Source organism: Erinaceus europaeus, chromosome 2, assembly GCF_950295315.1.
Source record: "Erinaceus europaeus chromosome 2, mEriEur2.1, whole genome shotgun sequence".
NCBI classification, from domain to species: Eukaryota; Metazoa; Chordata; class Mammalia; order Eulipotyphla; family Erinaceidae; genus Erinaceus; species Erinaceus europaeus.
In genome coordinates this window covers 45,906,282-45,934,168 of record NC_080163.1, presented here as the reverse complement: position 1 = coordinate 45,934,168, position 27,887 = coordinate 45,906,282, and the positions used below count along the sequence as shown (strand labels likewise).

At 41.7% G+C, this 27,887-nt stretch overlaps 2 protein-coding genes across 5 annotated transcripts in view; both read right to left on the bottom strand.

Moving 5' to 3' along the window:
• Positions 1-27,887, bottom strand: part of LOC103108622 (protocadherin alpha-1-like) — a 209,738-nt gene that overhangs the window by 90,978 nt on the left and 90,873 nt on the right.
• LOC103108553 (protocadherin alpha-C2) overlaps positions 1-27,887 on the bottom strand; it is a 219,943-nt gene that overhangs the window by 140,825 nt on the left and 51,231 nt on the right. The window contains exon 1 of one of the 4 annotated variants that reach the window (XM_060179612.1): positions 22,149-24,566. The exons of the other annotated variants lie outside the window; for them this stretch is intronic. Coding sequence (XP_060035595.1) covers positions 22,149-24,566 — 2,418 coding nt within the window. Of the gene's footprint in view, positions 1-22,148; positions 24,567-27,887 lie in introns of those variants that run through there. 4 annotated transcript variants of the gene reach the window in all.

The window sequence follows — 27,887 nt, the reverse complement described above, 5'->3', positions numbered from 1 at the left end:
TGATTGAGCAGGCACTGAGTCCCAGTGATAACCCTGGTGGCAATTAAAATAGCATAAATAACTATAGAAGGTTTGCTAAAACTGTGCTTCAGCTTAAATAAAAATAAAAACAAACAGAATGTGATTCTTCACACTGATGTTGCTAAACACCCCCAGGATATAGAAGGGGTAAAAGAAACCCAAAAACCAGAGACGTTCTCAGGTCTGCATGTCAAACTTTGAAGTAGAAACCACACTCTTAAAAGGATATGACTTGACTACCTGGCATGACCCTAAACACACATGTTTATATGAAATTGATAAATCTGGCTCGATGAAAAACAGTAACTCTTTCACACTGTGTTCTGCAGGAGCTGCCTTGTAGAAACAGTAAATGTGGCAAGACTGTTTTTGCAGAATTAGGACAACAAATAGAAACTCTCTCAGAAAGTGACACAACACTGTTCCTGTTAGCCCTGAAATTTGCCCGTGTAGTCTATTTAATAAATATTGGGAAAACTAAATACAAAAGAAATGACAACATTATCTTACACCATACAGACAAAACACAATTCAAACTGTAATCGAGAATTGACTACAAGACCTGAAACTATAAAATTCTTAGAAAAAACATAGATGGTAAGTTCCTCAACATTAGTATATACACTTTTCTAGATTTGACCCCAGCCAAGGAAAAAAAAACCCAAATATAAATAAATAAGAGTACATCAAAATAAAAATCATCTTCACAATAAAGGAAATCATCAGAAATAATAAAAATCAGCCTAGTGAATAGGAAAAGATCATTTCAAGTCATATAACTGATAAAATGTTAATATAAAAGTATACAAATGACTCACACAACTCAAATTTTTGAATGTTATTTAAAAAATGACAGAGGAACAGAATTGATATTTTTCTTTAAAAGGATGTATCAATGGCTAATGAAAGATGCTCAGCATTACTGTTAAGAGAGCCAAACTCAGCCCACATGTTTATAAATAAAGCTTTACTGACACAAACACACACAAAAAGAAAAGGCAAGCCAAAACACAATACATAATTACCTTATTCTTGTTAGAATGATGATTATCAAAAAGGCAAGAAACAAACATACTTTTGTTAGCAAAAGTATGGAAAAAAAGAAAAATCTTGTGTATTGTTGGTAAAAGTGTAAACTGGTGCAGTCAGTAGGGGAAATAATATGAAGGTTTCTCAAAAGTTGTAAAATGAATTATCATATAAGCTAGCAACTCCACTTCTGGGTATTTACCTAAAGAAAAAAACACTAATTTAAAGAGATATATGCACTTCTATATTCATTGCAGCAATGTTTACAATAGGCAAGATATGGGAAAATGTTAAGTGTCCACCAATGGATCGATGAAAGTAATGATGGTATATGTGTGCATAAAAGTATAAGGAAATATAGCTCAGCCATAAAAAATAATTGAATCTTGCCGTTTGTGACAATATGAATGGGCTTGGGGCCAGGCAGTGACATACCTGGTTAAGTGCTCACATTACAATGCACAAGAACCCAAGTTCAAGTCCCTGGTCCCCACCTTCAGAGGGAAAGCTTCACAAGCAGTGAATCAGGGCTGCAGGTGTCTCTCTGTCTCTTTCTCCCCACTCTCAAGTTCTGTCTGTCTCTATCCAATAATAAGTAAATAAAAACATTTAAAGAGCAATATGAGTGGGCACTGAGGGTTTTCTGCTAAGTGAAATAAGCCGGACAGAGATACATATGGTTTCACTTGTATGTGGAATCTCAAAAAAGAGAAAATAAAAGAGAAAAGAAGCTAAAATAATTTAAAATCAGAGACAAAAAAGGGGTTGCTGGTTATACAAGAGGAAGCAGGGTTGACTGGGTGAAATGAGTAAAAAGGATATCAAGAGATCCAAACTTACAGTTACAAGATAAGCCAGGGAAATGTAATGTATAGGATGGGGATTAAAATCAATAATTTGAAAGTTGTTGAAAGAAGATGGTATATAGACTTACTTTGATCACTTTGAAATGTATGCAAATGTTAAATGACTGTTATATTATGAAGCTAAAATAATGTATGTAAACTATACTTCAATAAAAAAGAAAATACAACCCACAACGACCCTGGGTCCATGCTCCCAGAGGGACAGAGAATGAGAAAGCTACTGGGGAGGGGACGGGATATAGAGATTGGGTGGAAGGAATTGTGTGGAGTTGTACCCCCCCATCCTATGATTTTGTTAATGTCTCCTTTCTTAAATAAATAAATGAAAGTTAAAAAAAGAAAATAAAAGTTAAAAGGTAGACATAAATACAATTATATGTGATCATGTCATAAGACCAGGGTTCAAACCCCCAGTCCCCAACTGCAAGGGAGAAGCTTCATGAACAGTGGGGCTGTGCTGTAGGTGCCTACCCCCCTCTCTTTCTCCCTCTCCCTCGCTCACTGTCCCCCTCATGATCTTTCTCTCTTTTTTCCCCCTTTTGAAGGATTAATGGTTTACAGTGGCAGTAAAATACATGAATAGGTACATGTGTAACTTTTCTGTTTTCTACATAAAACTCTAAACACACACACCCTCCTCCTCCTCCATCATGTTCTAGGACCTGAATACTCCCCTCCCCTTGCCCCAGAGTTCTTTACTAAACTTTCAACCACCCACCTTCCTACTCTCCCTTCCTACCTTCTTTCCTTCCTTTCCTTTCCTTTCCTTTCCTTTCCTTTCCTTTCCTTTCCTTTCCTTCCTTCCTTCCTTCCTTCCTTCCTTCCTTCCTTCCTTCCTTCCTTCCCTTCCTGAGAGCACTGTTCAGCTCTGGTGTATAGTGGTGCATGGGGCACTGAATTTGGGACTCTGGAGCCTCATTATCTCCTCTCCTCACCCTCATTCAAAGAAAAAGAAGAGGACATTTGGAGCAACTTGATTGTTGTACAGAACAGAATTCCAGCAATAACCATGGTGGAAAAAAATCAAAAGGCTTAATTATGAGTATATTTTTAAAATTTTTTATTTACTTATTTTTCACCAAAGCACTGCTCAGCTCTGGCTTATGGTGGTGCAGGGAATTTGTAGCCTCACACATGAGAGTTTCTTTGCATAAACATTATGCAGTCTACCCCTGCCCCAGACTAGATTTTTAAACTATTAACTCCAAACATGTTTAAAGGACACTTGAGTCAAAGACAAAAATAAAAAATAAAACAATGTAAAAACATAGGGGGCTTGACGGTGGTACACCTAGCTGAGCACACATGTTAAAATATTCAAGGATCCAGGTTCATGACCCCAGTCCCCACCTACAGAAGGAGAGCATTGCAAGCAGTAAAGTAATGCTACAGGTCTCTCTCTCTCTCCCCCATCCCTCCCTCCTCCCTCGCTCCCCTCTGAATTACCCTCTGTCTCTATCCAATAAATAAATAAATATCTTCTGAAAGGATGTTAAAAACATATACTATGAGAAAGAGAAATGGAATGATTACACTAGTAGCACAAAAATATTACTAGAAATAGACATTTTATAATGACAAAAGCTTCCATTCAGAAGGCATAGTAATTATAAACATACAGCCAGTTAGTTATAAGGGAAGCTCAAAAAACATAAAACAAAAACTGACAAAATTGAAATGAGGGTGGGGGAGATAGTATAATGGTTATGCAAAAATACTCTCCGAGGTCTCAGATTCAATCTTCTCCATCACTCTTAGCCAGAGTTGAGCAGTGCTCTGGGGGAAAAAATTGAAAGAAGAAATAGACAGCTAAGCACTAAGAGTTGAAATCCCCCACCTGCAGGGGGGTCACCTCACAAGTAGTGAAGCAGATCTGCAGGTGTCTATCCTTCTCTTCCCCTCTCTTGTCTGCCCCTCCTCTCTTGATTTCTGTCCTATCCAACAACAATGACATCAATAATAACAATAGTAACCACAATGATGAAACAACAAGAGGTAGAATAAGTATTTAATAAAATATTTATTTAAAAAGGGTTGAAATCTTTAATACCCAACTTCCAGTAATGAATAACAACTAGACAGAAGGTCAATAAGGAACCTGAATTATTTTGCCTCCAGGCTTATCACTGGGGCTCAGTACCAGCACTACAAACCCACCACTCCTGGTGGGCATTTTTTCCTTTTTAAAAAAAATTTCATTCAATAGGACAGAGAGAAATTGAGGGGGAAGGAGGAGAGAGAGAGAAAGAGAGAGACCTGCAGACCTGCTTTACCTCTTGTAAAGTGTCATTGCTATAGGTGGGGAGTGGGAGCTCAAACCTAGGTCCTTGCACATAGTAGTATGTGCACTTAACCAAATGTGCCACCGCCCAGCCCCCCAAACTTGAAAATTAAAACAACAATGTGAGCCAACTATACATAAAAAAAATCTATAAAACACTAACCTAAAGGTAGCAAAATATGTATTCTAACTGCACATGGAACATTCTCCATGGCTGATGACATGTTATGCAAAGAGTAGGTTATTGTACACTTATTATCAGTCCCAAAAGGGGACTCTATAAACAGTTCTCTACATTGTATGCTGGTATTAGAGTCACAACGTGGTAGTGGTTGAGGTGTGCGGACACCTGTCTTGGGGCAATGTGATATTGTACTCCTCTTGTAAAATAACTTTTTCTCAATAAAAATAAATAAATATTAAAAACACATGACAATGTGCTGGCAGAAAAGATGCTTTACTTAAACAGTGAAGATACAGAACAAGATTAGCTTCAACAGTACATATCTGTCCCCCGTGACCAGTAGATTTTTCCTGGAGGCTGATACACGGTAACTTACCTCTTTTGCTACAGAAGACCCTATATCCCCTCAAAGGAGACAGATATTAACAACAGGCTTGTTCATCCACCAATGCACACAATGCACATGGTCCAAACAGAGACAGAAAAGGTTTTTACTAATCGTGAACTGGGTACGATTGTCCCACATGTAGGTGATAAACTTGAAACTCCTTCTGTCTCACTTTAATAAAAAATAATCTTTCTTCTTTTCTTTTGTTTAACATTATTTATTTTCCCTTTTGTTGCCCTTGTTGTCTTTTTATTGTTGTTGTAGTTATTGTTGTTGTTATTGACGTCGTTGTTGTTAGGACAGAGAGAAATGGAGAGAGGAGGGGAAGACAGAGAGGGAGAGAGAAAGATAGACACCTGCAGACCTACTTCACCACCTGTGAAGCAACTCCCCTGCAGGTGGGGAGCCGGGGGCTTGAACCAGGATCCTTATGCCAGTCCTTGTGCTTTATGCCACGTGCGCTTAACCCGCTGCACTACCGCCCAACTCCCCTCTTTTCATTTTTTAAAAATATTTATTTATTTATTTATTTATTCCTTTTGTTGCCCTTGTTTTATTGATGTAGTTATTATTGTTGTTATTACTGATGTTGTTGTTGTTGCATAGGACAGAGAGAAATTGAGAGATGGGGTGCAGGCTGTCACTCCAGGTCCCCTGCGCCCCTGGCCAGTGGAAGCAAGGGTCAGAGTGGCACCCTAGGAGTCCTGGGGTGGCTTCGCTTGGCGGAGACAAAGTGCTCAGAGAGACAAGCAGTCAGTTCTGGGAGAGCCTCAGTGGGACAACTTGTTTATTGGGGGGAAAGGCAGGCAACTATACCCATTGGGGGGGGGGCTTGAGGTAATTATTAACCCAAACACAGAGCAACACAATGCATAGTCACATTTTGATCTATAGACTATTTGATCACAAGTAAAAGGTTACCATACGAGGTTTGATCACAATGTATATTTTGCAGGCACTTAGGGCAGGGGGGAAGGGAGGCAGCTGAGTAATCAGGACGTTTTCTGGCGGTTTTCAAGTTAGCCATACACAGTAATTTATGGTCTTTGTTTATAAAGGGAGGAAGGGTGGCATGTGTAGAGAGGCGCCCATGTCGGGGGTGGGGGGATCCAAGTCATAAATTCCAGACGTCAGGAGGGACCTGCCATATCTCAACCCGGAGGGAGGAAGGTCTGTGGTCTACCTGCTCAAACTCTCATGGAAACAATGGTCTGGACATTCCAGGCAGTGGGCCCAGCCCCCAAAAGAGGGGAAGACAGAGGGGGAGAGAAAGACACCTGCAGACCTGCTTCACCACCTGTGAAGTGACTACCCTACAGGTGGGGAGCTGGGGGCTTGAACCAGGATCCTTATGCTGGTCCTTGCGCTTTGCACCATGTGCATGCGCTTAACCCACTGCGCTACTGCCCAACTCCCAAAAAATAGTATTTCTTAAAAGTCCAGCAAGGGGCTGAGTAATGTCATACCTGGATGAGGGCACACATTACACCCATGAGTGGTGAAGCAGGCCTGCAAGTGTCTTATCTTTCTCTCTCCTTATCTCCTCATCTCAATTTCTCTCTGTCCTCACAAATAAAATAGAAAGGGGGGGAAGTGGAGGGATGGCTGCCAGGAGTGGTGGATATGTAGTGCTGGCATCAAGCTCCAGCATCAACCCTGGTGGCAATAACAAATTTAAAAGTTCAGTAAGAACAAGAAAAATGAAACAAAAAAGTGAGACTTGCAGAATATTCTTCCCCTACAACTTTAGAAGGAATCAATTATGCTGACACCTTGATCCTGTACATTTAGCACTCAGAACTGTGACACAATAATTTTCTGGGGAGAAAAAAAAAAGAGAAAGGAAGGAAGGCAGGGAGGGAGGGAGGGTGTAAGGGTGGGAAGAAGGGAGGATGGACAGTTCAAGGACCAAAGGCCACCACAAATAAATTAATTCTTTTTTTTTTTTTTGCCTCCAGGGTTGTTGCAGGGATTCAGAGCCAGCACTACAAATCCACTGCACCTCATGGCTAGGACAGACAGAAATTGAGAGGGGAGAGGGAGATAGAGAGGGAGAGAGAAAGGTAAGATAAGACCACTGATGATCTGCTTCAACCTTGTGAAGTGTCCCCCCCACAGGTGGGGAACAAAGGATTGAACACAGATCTTTGCACCTATTACTATGTGTGCTTAACGGGGTGTGCCACCACCCAGACCCCACCACAATGAATTCTACCAAATATTTAAAATTAATTATTAACAACAGTTCATTATAAACACCATCAAATAATAGGTGGTTGAACACTTCCTATCTCATTCTGAGAACAAGTTTATTCTAATAGAAACACTAACCAAAGACATCACAACAAAATAAAACTATGAACAATACTTCTTTTATATGAGTATAAGCACAGAAATATTCAACAGGACACTAAAAAAAAATCATTAACATGTAAGAGATTATACACCATGGAATTTTTTCAAGAATTCAAGGCCGGCTTAACATAAGAAAATAAAAAACTTAATATATCATAGGCATTTTTTAGGAGTGCCATAACAAAATAACACAGAATGAGTAATTTAAACAGCAGAAACATTTTTTCTTATAATTCTGAAAGGCAGAATTTCAAGGTCAGTGTGCCATCATCCTATTAGCCCTCTCTCCTTGACTTGTAATTAATCATGGTCTTCATGTGTCTTCACGTGAGTTTTTTCTCTGTGTGTGCCAATATCCTAACTTCAATTTACTATAAAGACACTGGTCATATTGCATTAGGACCCATATAGTAGTCTCACTTTAACTTGAATATCTATTTTAAAACTATACCTTCATAGTCCGGGAGGTGGCGCAGTGGATAAAGCACGGATTCTTGACCATGAGCTCCCAAATTCAATCCCTGGAAGCACATGTACCAGAGTGATATCTGGTTCTTTCTCTCCCTCCTATCTTTCTAGTGACTAAACAAATTCTTAAAAAAAAAAAAAAAAAACTATACCTTCACCAAAACCTGAAAGCAACCCAGGTGTTCAATAACAGATGAGTGGCTGAGTTAAGTTGTGGTATATATACACAGTGGAATACTACTCAGCTATTAAAAATGGTGAATTCAGGGACTGGGCAGTAGTGCAGCGAGTTAAGCACACACAGTGCAAAGTGCAAGGACCGGCATAAACATTCTGGTTTGAGCCCTGGCTCCCCATCTGCAGGGAAGTCACTTCACAAGTGGTGAAGCAGGTCTGCTGGTGTCTTATCTTTCTCTCCCCCTCTGTCTTCCCCTCCTCTCTCCATTTCTCTCTGTCCTATCCAACAACGACAGTAATAACAACAATAACAGCAACAACAACAATAAACAACAAGGGCAACAAAAGGGGAAAAAAATAGCCTCCAGGAGCAGTGGACTTGTAGTGCAGGCACTGAGTCCCAGCAGTAACCCTAGAGACAAAAAAAAAAAAAGGTGAATTCATCTACTCCATCTTGGATGGAGCTTAAAGATAACATGTTAAGTGAAATTAAGTAAGAAATAAAATGATGAACATGAGATGATCTCACTCATAGACAGAAGCTGAAAAATAATATCAGAAAACACTAAGTATAACTTGGACTTGAGTTGGTGTATTGCACTAAAGTAAAAGACTTTGAGGTGGGCGAATGGTTCAGGTCCTGGAACATCATAGCAGAAGAGGGCCTAGTGGTTCTCAGCTGCCCCTTCCCTGCCTCTCTCAAAAACAAATAAATACGGGCTGGCAGCTAACTCACCCAGTATATAGCACACTTTGCCAGTCATTAGGGCCTGGATTGAGATCCCAACAATATGGAGGACCATATAAAAGAAGTTTCATGAGTTGTAGAGCAGTGCTGTGCTGTCTCTCCTCCATCTCTCTTTCTCCCCTCACACTCTCTTCCTCTATGTCTCGTTTAGTCTATGATGCATACACCAGGCCAGGGGTTCATTTCTAAGTACTACATAAAGTAAGTGAACCCAAGGTAGCTGGGCACTAGCACACTCAATTAAGTGCAAAATATCAACAAGGGCCTTGGTTCAAGCCCCCACTCCTCACTTGCAGGGGAGATGCTTCACAAGTGGTGAAACAAGTCTGTCTGTCTTTCTCTCTCCCTGCCTAACTCCACTCCCAGGCACCTAGTCCCAGTGATAACCTTGGAGGCAGTTTTTTTTTTAAAGTTGGAGGCACCCCACACCTGTGGACATCTAATCTTTGATAAGGGGGCCCAAAGCATTAAATGGAAGGAAGATCTCTTCAATAAATGGTGCTGGGAAAACTGGATTGTAACATGCAGAAGAATGAAATTGAACCACTTTATCTCACCAGAAACAAAAATCAATTCCAAATGGGTCAAAGACCTGGATGTTAGACCAGAAACAATCAAATACTTAGAGGAAAACATTGGTAAAACACTTTCCCACCTACACCTCAAGGACATCTTTGATGAAATAAACCCAATTGCAAGAAAGACTAAAGCAGAAACAAACAAATGGGGCTACATCAAATTGAAAAGCTTCTGCACATCCAAAGAAACTATTAAACAAACAAAGAGACCCCTCACAGAATGGGAGAAGATCTTCACATGCCATACATCAGACAAGAAACTAATCACCAAAATATATAAAGAGCTCAGCAAACTTAGCACCAAAAAAGCAAATGACCCCATCCAAAAATGGGCAGAGGATATGAACAAAACATTCAGTACAGAGGAGATCCCAAAGACTAACAAACATATGAAAAACTGCTCTGGGTCACTGATTGTCAGAGAAATGCAAATTACAACAACACTAAGATACCACCTCACTCCTGTAAGAATGGCATATATCAAAAAGGACAGCAGCAACAAATGCTGGAGAGGCTGTGGGGACAGAGGAACCCTTTTGCATTGCTGGTGGGAATGTAAATTGGTCCAGCCTCTGTGGAGAGCAGTCTGGAAAACTCTCACAAGACTAGACATGGACCTTCCATATGATCCAGTAATTCCTCTCCTGGGGTTATACCCCAAGGACTCCATAACACCCAACCAAAAAGAGGTGTGTACTCCTATGTTCATAGCAGCACAATTCATAATAGCTAAAACCTGGAAGCAACCCAGGCACCCAACAACAGATGAGTGGCTGAGAAAGCTGTGGTATATATACACAATGGAATACTATACAGCTATCAAGAACAATGAACCCACCTTCTCTGACCCATCTTGGACAGAGCTAGAAGGAATTATGTTAAGTGAGCTAAGTCAGAAAGAAAAAGATGAGTATGGGATGATTCCACTCATCAACAGAAGTTGAGAAAGAAGATCTGAAAGGGAAACTAAAAGCAGGATCTGACTAAATTGAAAGTAGGGCACCAAAGTAAAAACCCTGTGGTGAGGGGTAGACACGCAGCTTCCTGAGCCGGTGGGGGGTGGGGGTGGGTGGGTGGGATGGGACACAGTCTTTTGGTGGTGGGAATGGTGTTTATGTACACTCCTAGTAACGTGTAGACATATAAATCACTAGTTAATTAATATTAGAGGGGGAAAATTAATTGTATGTCTCGAGTTTTTAAAACACAGACTGAGTCTTTTTAATATATAGGCTGCGTATTTGATATGCAGACTCCCTCAAAAACCTAGACCAAGTAGATCAGAAACAACCAATAGCACAGCTATATACAGGATACTGCGTACTGTACAGCAAACCCTAACAAAAGGACTTTTCAAAGTTAACCCAATTACCAAATAATGTGATGATAACATTAACTATCCATTGTCTTTTTGAACCCTAAGGCAGCAGGAACCTCACATTTCCACTATAGAGCGTGTATTTCCCCCAGTCCTGGAACCTTAGGCCCACTTTCCCGCATGCCTCTCCCAATCCATATCAAATAATATTGCATCTGCTGATCACAACCTAATCAACACAATGATTGCCACCTCAACATGCTTCACTTCAGACTGTGTCCAGAGACTTCACGTGTGGAACGACAACCCTTCAGCTTCATTACTCGAGTGAGACCTTTCCTTTCATAGTATTCTATTCTCTAATTCCATCCCAGGTGGTTCACTTTCTAACAAAGTCCCAAAACCTAGATATAGACCAGGTTCTGTGAGAGAGAGCATATGTTCACACGTATCCATAAACTACTGCAAAATATATACCTGAAAGCAGAAGTACACTAGAGTTTGCAGTGAGTACCCCCCTAACACTTCCTCTCCACTATTCCAACCTTTAGGTTCATGATTGCTCAACAACTTGTTTGGCTTTGTATGTTAACTCTCTTTTCAGCCACCAGGTTCCAGATGCCATCAGGATGCCGGCCAGGCTTCCCTGGACTGAAGACCCCACCTATGTGTCCTGGAGCTCTGCTTCCCCAGAGACCCCCCCTACTAGGGAAAGAGAGAGGCAGGCTGGGAGTATGGATCGACCAGTCAACGTCCATGTTTTGCGGGGAAGCAATTACAGAAGCCAGACCTTCCACCTTCTGCAACCCACAATGACCCTGGGTCCATGCTCCCAGAGGGATAGAGAATGGGAAAGCTATCAGGGGAGGGGATGGAATATGGAGATTGGGTGGTGGGAATTGTGTGGAGTTGTACCCCTCCTACCCTATGGTTTTGTTAATTTATCCTTTCTTAAATAAAAAATAAATTAAAATAAAGTTGGAGGCAAAAAAAAATATTGCTGTAGCCCAGTTAGCACAAAGCTCAGAATAGCTAGCTGCCTTTAAAAAAGTAGGGATAATAATTTTACATTTTACTTTACTCATTTTTAAACTATTTATTTATTTATTTATTTACTTTCCCTTTTTCTGCCCTTGTTTTTTTATTGTTGTTGTAGTTATTATTGTTGTCATTATTGATGTCATTGTTAAATAGGACTGAGAGAAATGAAGAGAGAGGGGGAAAGAAAGATAGACACCTGCAGACCTGCTTCACCACCTGGGAAGTGACTCCCCTGCAGGTGGGGAGCCGGGGGCTTGAACCAGGATCCTTATGCTGGTCCTTGCGCTGTGTGCAACGTGTGCTTAACCCGACTCCCTACTTAACTCATTTTTTTTTTTTGCCTCCAGGTTTATTGCTGTGGCTCAGTGCTTGCACCACAAATCCACTGCTCCTGCAGGCAATTTTTTCCCTTGTTGTTTTATCATTGTTGTGGTTATTATTGTTGTTACTGATGTCATTGTTGTTGGATAGGACAGAGAGAAATGGAGAGAGGAGGGGAAGACAGAGAGAAGGAGAGAAAGACAGACACCTGCAGACCTACTTCACCACTGGTGAATGGACCCCCTTGAAGGTAGGGAGCTGGGGGCTAGAACTAGAAACTTTATGCCAGTCCTTGCACTTTGCGCCATTTGCGCTTAACTTGCTGCCCTATCTCCTGACCCCTATTTTACTTTACTCTTATCAGTTCCTCACTCAGACTGGCACAGCTAAGCATCAAGTAAGAACACTGCCGCTACATTCCATCCTAAGGGGGAAAGAGAAAAGTAAACCATGTGCCTGGAGGCCACTGAGAACAAAGAATAATAGAGGGAAACTTTCTCTCTTGAGGAGGACAGAGAAAGGAACATACATCCATACATCCATTGCTTCAGGAAGGCTTCCCAAGAGAAAAGTGCTTGTCTCAGCAAATGGGGTACAGACAAGGAGGCAGCACATTTGGGATGCCTGGTGAAACAATGAGAAAATGAAAGTGAGTGGTAGCTACTGTAGAACCAGAAAATTTAAATAAATCATACAAATACTATAGGGAACAAGAAATTACAGCAAGCAAGAAAGAAATCAACAAGCTTCTCTAAATAATTATATGAAAACACCCAGAGAGGTCACATCTCTGGAAAATAAATTCACAGAGGCAACTAAAATCTCTAGTCACAAGGGTTTTAAACATAGTATATGATGACTATGAGAAGTTGCTGTTTTTTCTAATGTCTGGATATCAAAGTTATAAGACACACAAAGGAACAAGGAGACATGACCTGACCAAAGGAATGAGTAAATATACAAAAACTAGCCTTAAGGAAACAGTTACTGGACAGCTCAGTGGGTGGGGTGTATGTTTCCATTCACATATCCCAGGTTTGAACCCAAGCACCACATGGGAGGTGCTATTGTCACTGGAGGAAGTTCTGGTTTGACAGTGTCTCTCCATCTCTCTAATGGAATGGAAGAGTGGTCTGGAACAATGGAATCAACCATGTGTGATGACTCGGCTTAACAAAAAGAGAGTGAGAAATGGAGCTATATAAACACAACTGCCAGAAAAATTAAAATATACTCCATCATTAAAAATGACCTGGAACTAGGTGATAGTACACTCAGTTCAATACACGTTACTATACACAAGGATCTGGGTTCAAGCCCTTGACCCCACCTGCAGGAGGAAAGCTTCATGAGTGGTGAAACAATGTTTCAGGTGTCTCTCTTCTTCATCCCCTTTCTATCCCTCCTCCCTTTTCATTATCTTTCTGTACCATCAAATGAGAAAATTTTAAGTTTGTTAATGTTCTACCAGCTCAAGAAAACAATGCATAAATAAAGACATCAATAGATGGGAAAAACAAAACAACTTTTGTATCTAAAATAAGCCTTCACTGAACATGGAAAACTGTTAGAGGAGTTCAATTAATTTCACCAACTAGGAAAAAGTATCATCAAACTCAAAAGTAATGAGTTGATAGTAGTATCCTACTATAGGAACAATGAGGAAAAAAGAAATGTATAACAGGCCAATATACATAGTATAGGAGTAGCATAAGCAAAAAAGAGGAAGAAAGGGACAAAACTCATTAAGTTAGTGAGGTTTGAGGGAGGAGTGATGTCACTAAGAGAGTGGTGTAGGAGACCCCAGCTTTCACCCCACCACAGAAATCAACAGTGAAGCATCTATGAACAAAAATGACTGGGAGAAATATGAGATTCACTTACAGACTTCATCAATATAGCACAACAGCAAGACAAACAAAAAAAGGCTGGAAAATTGTACAAAGTGTGTGTGGGAGGTAGGGGGAACAGGTCCATTGTGCCTGCATCAACTCATTGTCTAGGTCAGCATTGCTCAGCACCAAGAAAGATTTCTCGATTTCTGGCTGTCTCTATCCAATAAATAAGGATAATTTTAAAAAAAAACAGTTTTCAAGGGGCACGGGTGGTGGCACACCTGATTAAGTGCAAATATCACCATGCACAAGGTCCTGGGTTTGAGCCCCTGCTCCCCACCTGGAGGGGGAGGCATAATGAGTGGTGAAGCAGGTCTGCAGGTGTATCTTTTTCTCCCCCTTTCTATCTCCCCTGCCCTCTCAATTTCTTACTGTCAAAACAGACAGAAAAATGCCGGGGGGGGGGGGATGGCCACTGGGGCTTAATGCCTGTACTATGAATCCGCCATTCCCAGCGGCAAGAAAAAAATTTTTTTTTTCAAAACAGAACAGGAAAGTGAGATGAGAGACTTGCTTCTCGGGGCATCCTATGAAGGATCTTTGGTTTCATTACACTTAGAGACTGGCAAAACTGAGATATAGTAGAAGCAAGGAAGAAACATAAGATTACCAACATCAGCTACACACCAGGAGTAACCAGGATTTCCAGCAATCTGCTCCACAAATTACTATAATTGTTCTTACCACTGAAGAAACCAACAGCTAGCTCAGATATCGTGGAACCCTTGTAGATTACACCAGTTTTTGCTCCATATATTTGTGCATTTACTGGTACCAGCTGCCTGATTCTTTCTTCACTTCACCCATTTCTTCCCTTGAAGGAACTTGAGAAGCACACCAGTCAGTCTGGGTCTCTACATGAGATCAAGACACAAGTCTTGACCCTTGTGGGTTATTTCTCCTAGTTGTGCATATACATACCCTCTAGCTCTGCACTTACATAACTCTGGACTCATGCTCATCACTGGCATCTATCACTTTCTATGTATCTATGGCAAGATCTTAGCATCGAAAAGCATGCCAATAGTCACAAACAGTTCTTGGGAGATAAGCTTCACCACCATTTCTTATCTTATTTTAACGAGGCAACCCCAACAGCTGCCAACTCTTGGAGTCTACCTCAATACTTACTGATATTCCTGCCCTCATCACCACAGGTATGTTTGTAACCAGCCCTTGTCACTTACTAAAGCACCTGTAGCTGGTACAAAAGTTGAGCATGTATACACCAGCAACGTGGGATAATAATGATACCTGCCTGCTCTGAAGCTTAGCTGCTTGACCAGAAGCACTGCTGAGGACACTGACAACCCCTGCAAATGCTATAAGTCTGTATAGCATCTGCCAAGAACCATGCAAGTGCCATGCTGCAGACCTTAGTGATGACCTGAGCTCACAAAGAAGTATGCACCCGTAAGCTTAAAGTCACCACACTTGGAACCTTACACCACTACACTTGGCACTACAGTACTGCCCAGTTTGTTTCACAAATTAATATCTTTCCTCCCCAGAAATCAGCCCAAAAAGTCTGGAAAAGTGGCTGTTTCTTTATATGTATAGAAAACTACACAAAACTAAAGGAATCTTGAAAAACTGGGATGTATACTGTTATCAAAGGAGCACAGTCAACTTCCATCAACTGAGGTACAGTAAGTGACTGATCAAGAATTCAAAATAATTATTCTAAAGATGTTCAGAGAACTACAACACAGAGAAACAATTTAATGAAGACAGGAAAAAAATACAGTAAGAAAATGTTATACCCCTACTGTAATTTTTAAATCAATATTAAATCACTAATAAAAATACATTAAAATTAAGATAAATTTTTAAAAAGGAAATGAGACATTCAATTAAGAAACAGAAAACAGGGGTTGGGGAGGTGGCACAGTAGCTAAAGCACTGACCCTCAAGCATGAAGTCCTGAGTTAAATCCCTGGCAACACATGTACCAGAGTGATGTCTGGTTCTCTCTCTCTCTCTCTCTCCTCCTGTCTTTCTCATTAATTAATAAATAAAATCTTTTTTAAAAGAAACAGAAAACAATAGTGCCAAAGAAAAAATTTTGAATAATTCAATTATAGTGCTTCAATAACAACAAGAATCAATGAGTTCAAAACAGGTAAATTTCAATTATCCTTTCAAGGAGGGAAAAAGTAAAAGTAATTAAAAGCAATAAAGAAAGCATATATGGAGTCGGGCAGTAGCGCAGCAGATTAAGCACATGTGGCGCGAAGCTCAAGGGCTGGCTTAAGGATCCCGGTTTGAGCCCCTGGCTCCCCACCTGCAGAGGCGTCACTTCACAGGCGGTGAAGTAGGTCTACAGGTGTCTCTCTCTCCCTCTCTGTCTTCCCCTCCTCTCTCCATTTCTCTGTGTCCTATCTAACAACGACGACATCAATAGCAACAACAATAATAACTACAACAATAAAAAATAACAAGGTCAACAAGAGGGAAAATAAATTTAAAAAAAAAAGCATAGGGGTCCGGTGGTAGCGCAGCGGGTTAAGCGCACGTGGCACAAAGCGCAAGGACCAGCATAAGGATCCTGGTTCCAGTCCTGACTCCCCACCCGCAGGGGAGTCGCTTCACAGGTGGTGAAGCAGGTCTGCAGGTGTCTATCTTTCTTTCCCCCTGTCTTCCATCCTCTCTCCATTTCTCTCTGTCCTATCCAACAACGAACGACAACAACAATAATAACCACAACAAGGCTACAACAAGGGCAGCAAAAGGGGGGAAAATGGCTTCCAGGAGCAGTGGATTCATAGTGCACGCTCTGAGCCCCAGAAATAACCCTGGAGGCAAAACAATAAGTAAAGCATATAGAAGTTATGGAATATCATTAAAAAGCCATATACATGTAACTGGAATCTCAGAAGGAGGGACGGGGAAAATTTATATGAAAAAATAATGACTTAGAATTTCCCAAGTCTAAAGAGGTATTTGTATGTCTAAATTCTATATGCTAATATGCCACTCCAGAAGTAATGACATTGTAAGAATAGTACCCCACTTTCAACAATAACTAGATCACGCATACTGAAAAATCAATAAGGAAAAACTGAACATCAGATCAAATGCAACTAGCACATATACAGAATATTCTATTCAACAACAGCAGAGTGCACATTTGTCTCAAGCAACAAGAAAACATTCTCTAGGAGAGACCATACTAAGTTATAAAACAACTCTCAGTAAATTTTGTTCTTTATTTTATTTGGTTCTGGGGTCTAATATATGTGTGAGAGCACTCTACCATAAAGCCACCCCCTTAGCTCCTAGAAAATTAAAAAAAAAAATTATAAAGTATCTTTTCTAACCAAGATTGTATGAAGCTAGAAATCAATAACAAAATTACACATAGGTGGAAATTGATCAACACAACTCCTGAAGAGTCAATGAATTAAAGATGAAATCAAAAAATAAATGAAAACACTATCATAAAGAAAATGAAAATAACTTATGGGATGCAATAAAAGCATTGCTAGAAAAAAAGTATTGTTAGGATAGAAATTTATAGTGACAAATTCCTATGTTAAAAAATTAATGTTCTCAAATACACAACTTTACATCTCAAGAAACTAGAAAAGCAACATTTAACCCAAAATTTAGCAAAGAGAATTCAGGGCTAGATCAGAGCAGAAATAAATGAAGTAGAGAATAGAAAAACTTAAAAGATTCTAGAGGAAACCAAAGATTAGAGACATACATTTACCAAGTTTGAATCATGAAGAAATAAAAAAGTTTAAATGGGGGGCTGGGCAGTAACACAGCAAGTCAAGCACACATAGCACAAAGTGCAGGGACCTGCGTAAGGATCCCGGTTCGAACCCCGGCTCCCCACCTGCAGGGAGTCGCTTCACAAGCAGTGAAGCAGGTCTGCAGGTATCTGTTTTTCTCTCCCCCATCTCTGTTTTCCCCTCCTCTCTTTATTTCTCTCTGTCCTATCCAACAACAATGACAGTAATAACAACAACAATAATAATAACAACAATGTTAAACAACAAGGGCAACAAAAGGGAAAAAATAAGAATCCAGGAGCAGTGGATTAGTAGTGCAGGCACTGAGCTCCAGTGATAAGCCTGGAGGCAAAACAAAAAAGTTTAAATAGACCAAAACAAGTACATAAATTGAATGGGTACTTTAAAAACTTCCTAATTGAGAGGGGTAGAAAAGATAATGCTTATGTTAAAGATTTTCATGCCTGAGGCTCTGAAGTTCCAGGTTCAATCCCTCACACCACCATAAATCAGAGCTGTGAAGTGCTCTGGCAAAATATAAAACTTTCTGACAAATAAAATTTGAGGAAAAGCTTTTATGAATAAGTTTTACGAAGCATTTATAGAAGAATGAATGCCATATCCAAAGGACAAAAAAAAAAGTAATTTGAAGAGGTATATGCACCCACCCCCCATGTTCTTGGCTGCACTATTCACAATAGCGAAGGTATGGAAGTAACCTAAATGCCCATTTACAGATAACTAGATAGATGGGAGCCAAGTGGTGGCATACCTGGTTAAGTGCACACATTACAGATGACTGGATAAAAAAGCTATTGGATACATATTCAATGGAATACTATGCCACAATTTTAAAAGGTGATACTGAATCCTTTGGACAAAAATGGATGGAGCCAGAGTTTGTCAATTAAGAGGTGAAATTAAGAGGTGAAAGACAACTACTAGATAGTTTCACTCATATATAGTGTATATGCAGTTAAAGTATGTGAACATAAGACAGTAACCAAATTGTCTCTCAGGCTTTATAAGAACTATTAGCGGCTCCCCACTTGCAGCAGAGTTGCTTCACAAGTGGTGAAGCAGATCTGCAGGTGTCTTTCTCTCCCCCTCTTTGTCTTCCCCTCCTCTCTGCATTTCTCTGTCCTATCTGACAATGACGACAACAATAAAAACAACAAGGGCAACAAAAGAGAAAATAAATAAAATTTTTAAAAGGTTTAAAAAAAGAAAAAAAGAACTATTGGGTTGTCAGAAAAATCATGAAGCATTTTTGCACTGAAAAACACAGAAAAACACACCATGACTTTTCTGACAACCCAATATGTTGGTTATGAGGGTAGACACAGAACTTTGGTGGTAGGTCAGATGTGAAATCCTATCTTTGAAATCTTATAATTTTGAAAATCATTATTAAATCACTAACGAATATAGTATTTATAATGAGTTAATGCCAATTACTCTCAAATTCCACCAAAAAAACTGAAGAGGAAGAACACACACAAACTCACTTCACAAAGCCAGTATTAGCCTGAGACCAAAGTCAGATAAGGGTACTACAAGAAAATTATTCATGTCCTTGATCCACTTGGAGCTAACTTTTATGCATAGTGATAAGTAATGGTTCAATTTTATCCACTTGCATGTTTCAGTTCAATCTTCCCAACACCATTTATTGAAGAGACTCTCCATATGCTATTTAATGGCTTGGGCCCCTTGTCAAATATTAGATGGCTGTAGACATGGGAATTTATTTCTGGATCTTCAATCCTATTCAACTGTGTGCCTTTTTTTGGTTTCAGTACAAGGCAGTTTTGATTACAGTAGTTATGTAGTATAATTTGAGGTCAGGTAATGTGATGCCTCCAGTCTTGTTCCTTCTTCTATTTTTTAAATTTTTATTAATATTTTAATTGATTAGACAGACATAGTAAGAAATCGAGAAGAGGGAGTTAGAGATGAAGAGAGGCATAGAGACACCTGCAACACTGCTTCACCACTCACAGCTCCCCCCCTACAGGTGGGGACAGGGGGCTCAAACCCAGGTTCTTGTGCACTATAACATGTGCACTCAACCAGATGCGTCACCACCCAGCACTGTCTTGTTCCTTTTTCTTAAGATTGTTTTGGGGGGGGGAGTTGGGCGGTGGCGCAGCGGGTTAAGCGCAGGTGGCACAAAGCACAGGGACCGGCGTAAGGATCCCGGTTTGAGCCCCCGGCTCCCCACCTGCAGGGGAGTCGCTTCACAGGCGGTGAAGCAGGTCTGCAGGTGTCTGTCTTTCTCTCCCCCTCTCTGTCTTCCCCTCCTCTCTCCGTTTCTCTCTGTCCTATCCATTAACAACGACAACAATAAAAAACAAGGGCAACAAAAGGGAATAAATAAATATTTAAAAAAAAAAGATTGTTTTGGGGGGAGCAGGGCCCAGCAGGTTAAGTGCACACAGCGAGAAGTGCAAGGACCAGCCTAAGGATCTCAGTTGAAGCCACATAATTCCCACCTGCAGTGGGGTCCTTTCACAAGCAGTGAAGCAGGTCTGCCGGTGTCTTTCTCTCTCCCTCTACGTCTTCTCCTCTTCTCTTGATTTCTCTCTGTCCTATCCAATAACAAGAATGGCAACAATAACAAGGGTAACAAAATGAGGAAAATGGCCTCCAGGAGCAGTGGATTCACAGTACATGCACCAAGCCCCAGCGATAAGCCTGGATGCAAAAAAAAAAAAAAAAAAGACAGGGAGTCAGGCGGTAGCGCAGTGGGTTAAGCGCACGTTGCGCAAAGTGCAGGGACTGGCGTAAGGATCCCGGTTCGAGGCCCCCTCCCACTCCCCACCTGCAGTGGAGTCACTTCACAGGCAGTGAAGTAGGTCTGCTGCAGGTGTCTGTCTTTCTCTCCCCCTCTCTGTCTTCCCTTCCTCTCTGCATTTCTCTGCCCTATCCAACAACATCATCAATAATAACTACAATCATAAAACAACAAAGGCAACAAAAGGGAATAAACAAAATATATATTTGTTTCCTCCAGGGTTATTGCTGGGCTCGGTGCCTGCACCATGAATCCACCGCTCCTGGAGACCATTTTTCCCCCTTTTGTTGCCCTTGTTGTTGTAGCCTCGTTGTGGTTATTATTATTGCCATTGTTGATGTTGTTCATTGTTGGACAGGACAGAGAGAAATGGAGAGAGGAGGGGAAGACAGAGAGGGGAGAGAAAGATAGACACCTGCAGACCTGCTTCACCGCCTGTGAAGCGACTCCCCTGCAGGTGGGGAGCCGGAGGCTCGAACTGGGATACTTACGCCAGTCCTTGTGCTTTGCGCCACATGCGCTTATCCCACTGCGCCACCGCCCGACCCCCCAAAAAAAATATTTTTTAAAAAAGACAATGATGAAAAACAAGATCAAAAGAGAAAACACGAAGCAGAACTTGGACTGGAGTTCGTGTATTGCACCAAAGTAAAAAGACTCTAGTTGGTTGGGGTAGAGTTCAAGTCCTGGAACATGATGGCAGAGGAGGATCTACTGGGGGTTGTATAGTTATGTGGAAGTGTTATGCATAAACAAACTATTATATTTTACTGTCAACTGTAAACTATTAATTCCCCAATAAAGAAATAGATATATGTATATATAAATATATATTTATATGTATATATGTATTTTATGTATATATACATATATAAATACATATATATAAATAGATATATGTATATATAAATATATATATTTATATAAATATGTGTTTATATATTTATAAATATTTATATATTTATATTTATTTATATGTATACATATTTTATATATTTATATATAAATAGATATATGTATATATGTATATATGCAACCACTAATACTCTATCCAGATGGTTATCATTCAGGTGTTCAGAAGAGAAAGACCTTCTTGACCAAACAACAGATAAAGGAATTCATTACCAACAATATGGCCCTGCAGGAGATATTAACAGAATTTCTATAAAGAAGAGAGATCCCATTCAACAGTATAGATTTCATAAAGTTGAAATAAACATTTTTATACCAATAACTGCATTTAACAATAGATTTATCATTTTTTCCAGGAAGATGAATTAACTCTCACAAGATCAATTTTATGGAATGATTGGCAATAGTTTTGTGACTTACAAAATTAATATTTGTATGCTTTCTAGTGTTTTTCCTATTTTTCTTCAAATTCTCTTTCTTATGATGCAGGATCACTAAATGGACTAAAGATACTAACAATTTGTACGCTAGACCTATTTTCTCTGTTAACAGGGTTTTTGCTGGGGCTTGGAGGATGCATAACCCCACCATCTCGGCAGAATGTTTAATCTTTTTTTAGACACCACAGCATGGTTAAACAGTTATGGAAGTTTCTCTGGTACATGAAATTTCTGATATTCCCTCAAGCAAAGTGTGCACTACAGTGGATGAAATATGGCCCCATAAAACATTATTTAGGCAGGTTGACTACTGTGCCTCGGTTATCCATGGGAATGTGACCCCACATGATTCTCTTCCCCTGATAGCCACTTTTTTTTTCCCATATAGAGGATGACATAAGAGAGGGAGAGAAAAATAGAAATGAAGGCATAGACAAGGAAAGGAGAGACAGTACATCACAGTTCCACCTTTGGTGAAGTTTCTACTGTTTCCTATGTGGCGAGTCCGGCTATAACCTTAGTTCTCACACAATATAACACCAGCTATCTCCTTGCAACCTACAAAATACAATTTTAAATGGTGACTTACCCCTTTCAAATTTTCAGAATCGTCATCTTTTTCACCTGTTCCTTCCGCACAACTCAGACCTGGAGGTAGACTGGGGCTGAAGGCCATGAGGTCGGCCTTGGGCGGCCCCTCCCCCGAGCACACCCTCTGCCTCCTCTGCTGCGAGTAGGACCAGCTGCCCACCGCGCTGGAGCACACCAGCACCGGCTTGCCCGCCGCGCACGCGCCCTGGCTGGGCGGCGCCGAGCAGCGCAGCGCCGCGTACAGCAGCAGCGTGAGCACCAGCAGGCTGGACACGGCGCAGATGGCCACGATCAGGTAGACGTTCACGTCCACCAGCGCCGCCCGCGCGCCCGCCGCGCCCTCCGCCGCGGCCCGCGACGACGCCTTGGGCGCCTGGCCGCCGTCCACCAGCGACAGCAGCAGCGTGGCGGTGGCCGTGAGCGCCGGCTCGCCGTGGTCCCTGACCAGCACCAGCAGGCGCTGGCGCGCCGCGTCCGCCTCGTCCAGGGCGCGCGCCGTGCTCACCTCGCCCGTGTAGAGCCCCACGCGGAACGGGCTGCGCGCCGCGCCCGCCTCGGGCGCCAGCTCGTACGACAGCCAGGCGTTGTAGCCCGAGTCGGCGTCCACCGCGCGCACCTTGGCCACCACCTGGCCGGCGCCCAGGCCGCGCGCCACCAGCGAGCTGGGGCTGAGCGCGCCCGGGCCGCCGCCGCCGCCGAGGCCGCCGCCGGCCGCCAGCAGCGCGGGCGCGTTGTCGTTCTCGTCCAGCACGAACACCTGCAGCGTCACGTTGCTGCCCAGCGGCGGCGCGCCCCCGTCGCGCGCGCTCACCTGCACCGTCAGCAGCTCCAGCTCCTCGCGGTCCAGCGGCTGCAGCGCGTGCACGCGCCCGCTCTCCGCGTGCACCGACACGTAGCTCGACAGCGCGCGCTCGCCCACGCGCCGCTCCACCAGCGAGTACGACACGCGCGCGTTCTCCCCCGCGTCCGCGTCGCGCGCCGACACCGTGAAGATGTGGCAGCCGGGCGCGTTGTTCTCCCTCACGAACACCGTGTGCTCGGCCTGCGCGAAGGCCGGCGCGTTGTCGTTCACGTCCGCCACCTCCACGCGCACGCTCGCCGTGGCCGACAGCGCGGGCGCCCCGCCGTCGCGCGCCGTCACCACCACAGCGTAGCGCTCCACGCTCTCGCGGTCCAGGGCGCCGTCCAGCACCAGCGAGTAGTAATTCTTGAAGGTGGACACCAGCTTGAAGGGCGCGTGCGGCGACAGGGAGCAGGTCACCTGTCCGTTGGCTCCTGAGTCTCGGTCGGACACGCTGATCAGGGCGATCACGGTGCCCAGCGGAGCGTCCTCCCTGACTGGGAGCGACAAAGACGTGATGGCAATTTTTGGTTCATTATCATTTATGTCTAGTATTTCCACTAAAATCGTACAATGACCTGCCATTGGAATATTCCCCTTGTCGACTGCTTCCACAGATAATTCATACGCTTTCCTTTCTTCAAAATCTAGTTTACCTTTTGTCCTAATTTCTCCGCGGCTGGAATCGATGATAAACGTATTTAACACTGCAGGCGATACTGGTCTTCTAAATGAGTAGATTATGTCTCCATTCATACCATCATCAGAATCTGTGGCATTTAGTTTAATCACTAATGTTCCATTAAATGCATTCTCAAATAATCTCACATTATAAATATATTGTTCAAATTCTGGGGCGTTGTCATTCACATCCAAAACCGTTATCAGCAGCTTAACTGTGCCAGTCAACTGGGGTTTACCCCCATCACTGGCTGTCAATAATAAAGTATGTTCCTGAATTTGTTCTCTATCCAACGACTTCCTCAACACAAGGATTAGGGACGATGTTTGTTCACGATCGTTTTTAGCTTCCAAAGTGAAATAATCGTTGGGATTCATTTGGTAAGTCAAGGCCGAGTTTGCTCCAATATCTGCATCCGATGCACCATCTAGTGGAAACCGAGATTCCAGAGGTCTAGATTCCGCGACGCTTATTATTTTTTTACTTTCTGGGAACACCGGCGGATTATCATTGATGTCCCTCACCTCCACCTCCACATGGAAAACCTGCAGCGGCCTGTCCACGATCACCTCCAGGTGCAGGCTGCACTCCAAGCTCCGCCCGCACAGCTCCTCCCGGTCGATCCGAGAATTCACAAACAAAATGCCATTCTGCAGATTCACCTCCAGAAGGTCCCCGTGGTGGTCACTGGACGCCACCCGGAACCGGCGCGGCACCAGCTCCGCCAGCTCCAGCCCCAGGTCCTGGGCGATGCGGCCCACGAAGGTGCCGTGTTTGGCCTCCTCCGGGACCGAGTAGTGGACCTGGCCGCTCCCTGCCTCCCAGAAAGCCAGGAGCAGAAGGAACAGCAGCTGACTCTCAGTTCCTTGGTCTACTCGCCAGGAAAATAACATGGTACACTCAAAAGTCTTCAGAAATATTTAAATGTATAAAATATCGTACCTCAAACTGCCTCTCAAGGTGCCATTTTATTTGGTCTCTTAAACGGAAGGATTCGCCCGAGATTTTCGAATATCTGTCAAAATTTCTGCAGGAAGAAGCAGAGGCGCTTTCTTCTAGAGAAGATCTCAGTAAAGAGCGACACCATGTGCCTGAATGTAGAAGTGTAAAAATGACTTAGTCTTCATATTTTCCGTTTATGTCAGATATTTTCCTCCATTTTTAAAAACTTTTTCACTGCAAATATTCAACTGAAGATGAAAATTTTTCTTTCTTGAAACAGTAAATCACTCTATTCTTGTTAACATTGGATGCTAGTTGACAACTGGTTGGTGAATTCCGTATCTCTACAAATATACTTTTGCAAGCGCAGAATTTCTATTCGCTCTTTATTATTACTATTTTACCAGAGCACTGTTCAACTTTTAGTTATGGTGGTGCCTCAGGCACTGAAGTCATTTTGCTTAATCATTATGCTATTCCTTAGCCCTGCATTATTTTAAAAGACAGGAAATATTTTACACTCACTTTTGGAAACCCCTCCATTTCTGCACACGCTTGTAGGTTTTTGTGGAGATGTTAATTTCCTGTAACAATTTTGAGACCACAGTCAGCGATTCCAAGTGTAAAGATCACACACATAAGAATAAAATGGACACAGGTGGAAAATAATAGTAAGTGATATGCCAGACTTATAAGTACATAATATTTGCATATTCTCCCAAATGTAGTGATGAAATGTATGTAAAATATTTGTACGTAAACTATCCAATCACATCATGTGCAAGTGCTTGTATGTGTATATAAATACACAAGATTTTAGATCATTTAGATATAATCATGCTGTAAACTTCTAGATTATTTGTATAAAATATACCAAGAAATAGAATACTATATATTTGATGGAATTTAAATTCACTGCATGTAGGTAGTTTCCCTTCACCCTCCCATATCATACCATATAACTAGTAAAATCTTAAAACAACAATGGCAACAAAAGGGAATAAATATTTAAAAAATAATAACTAGTAAAATCTTTACTGTAATTTAAATTGACTGTGATTTTGCAAGGAACAAGTAATAAGTGCAGACTTTAATGTATCTTTAGCAAAGAGAAGGAAATCTCCTTTTATTTGTTGCTATAGTTATCATTAATAAGAAATAACACTGCAGGTCTATAGCATAATGAAATATATAGCATAACCAATTATTTTCCTGCCTGTTCTGTGCTCACTTCTGGAGGGAATTTTAGTTGGGTTCATTTCTGTCTTTGCTCCACTGTGAAAGTTTTAATGGAGCATTTTAGTATTATCTTCTTCCTCCTCTCCTGTTCCATACTTTAATTAACATAGATTAACCTCTTTCATGAGAAAGTATGCAAAAGAAACACTGCTCTGGCATTTATGGGTTTGTTTTTATTCAGTGATGGGATGAAAACCAGTGCCTCCAGCATGCAAGGCTTGTGCTTTGTGGCTAAGTAACCTATACAGCCCTGCATATTTTGACTCTTTCAAGGAAATAGTCCCTCATTTTTACATCAGTTGGAGCCTGCCTCCTGTCTATAGAGATTTTTCCATAGCTTCACAAATTCCTGTATAAGTACCACATGCTAACCAATTGTGCCACTGGAGCTCCAGCTTTACAAATTCCTAACTTCTCTTCCACAGCCAGGTTTTAAGATGATTTACCTTGAGAAATGACAATAAAAATAAACTAAATGGTTTTCTTCTTACATCAATATTTTTCTTTATAATCCCTATTTATTTCTTTAAAATATGTATGTATATACATACATACACACGTATGTATCTATGTAGTACCTCCAGGGTTATGCCAGGGATCAGTGTCTGCATTACAAATCCTCTGCTCCTGGTGGCCATTTTTTCCATTTTACTGAGTAGGACAGAGAGAAATTGAGAGAAGAGGGGAAGATAGGAGGAAGGGTGAAAGATACCTGCAGACCTGCATCACCGATTGTGAAACAACCCCTCCCCCTGCAGGCGGGAAGCTGGGGGCTTGAACTGGGATACTTTCATGCATCCTTGCACTTTGTACTATGTGCACTTAACCAGGTGCACCACTGCCTGCCCCCTATTTTTTATCTCTTAATAGTGAAAAATTTGGATCCTGAGGCCAACCCTATGCTCTTAAAATTATTCTGTGTGCTCTTGTTCATATTTTCATCTTTATTCTCTCTGCTGTTTTTATCTTTTTCCATCACCAGGGCTTCAATGCTCTGGGATGACTTTTGAGATAGAGACCGACAAAGATAAAGGGATAGAATGAGGGTAATAAAGAACACAGCAGCAAAATTTCCTCTAATGTATTTGGGACTGGATCAAACCTGAACTGAGCACATGATAAAACAGTGCTATATTCCATGCCCCAAACTAAAGATATGTAAGAATAATAGACAAAAGGCTGGAAATTTTAATACTTTAAATAAATCAGACTGATTTAAAGATTTAAAATTTTATTCTTTGGGGCCACTTGGTGGCACAGCCAACTGAGTGCACATGTTACCATGTGCAAGGTCCCAGGTTTGAGCCCCCACTACCCACCTGCAGGGGTGAAGCCTCATGAGTGGTGTAGCATGTGACTCTCTTTTTCTCTTCCTCTCTATCTCTCCCTCCTCTCTCAATTTCTCTCTGTCTTATCAAATAAAAAGAAAAGGAAGGAAGGAAAGAAAGAAGGGAGGGAGGGGAGGAAGGAGGGAAGGAGGGTGGGGAGGAAAAATAGCTGCCAGAAGCAGAGGATTCATCATGTAGGGATTGAGCTCCAGAGATAACCCTGGCAGCAATAAAAAGAAAAGGGGGGGAGTCGAGCAGTAGCGCAGCGGGTTAAGCGCATGTGGCATGAAGCAAGGACTGGTGTAAGGATCCTGGTTCGAGCCCCTGGCTCCCCACCTGCAGGGGGGTCGCTTCACAGGCAGCGAAGCAGGTCTGCAGGTCTCTGTCTTTCTCTCCCTCTGTCTTCCCCTCCTCTCTCCATTTCTCTCTGTCCTATCTAACAACGATGACATCAATAACAACAACATTAATAACTACAACAACAATAATGACAAGGGCAACAAAAGGGAAAATAAATAAATAAATGTTAAAAATTTAAAAAGACTATTTCTAGTCAAGTAGAATCATTTAGATATTTATATGGAAGAAAATTAATAGATACAATATGCACTTCACAAGATTCACCTGTTAATATCCTCAGAGCTGTAATAAGCCCTATGGGTTCAGAATCCTCCCATACTGGTTTCAATCACTTTGAACTACCAA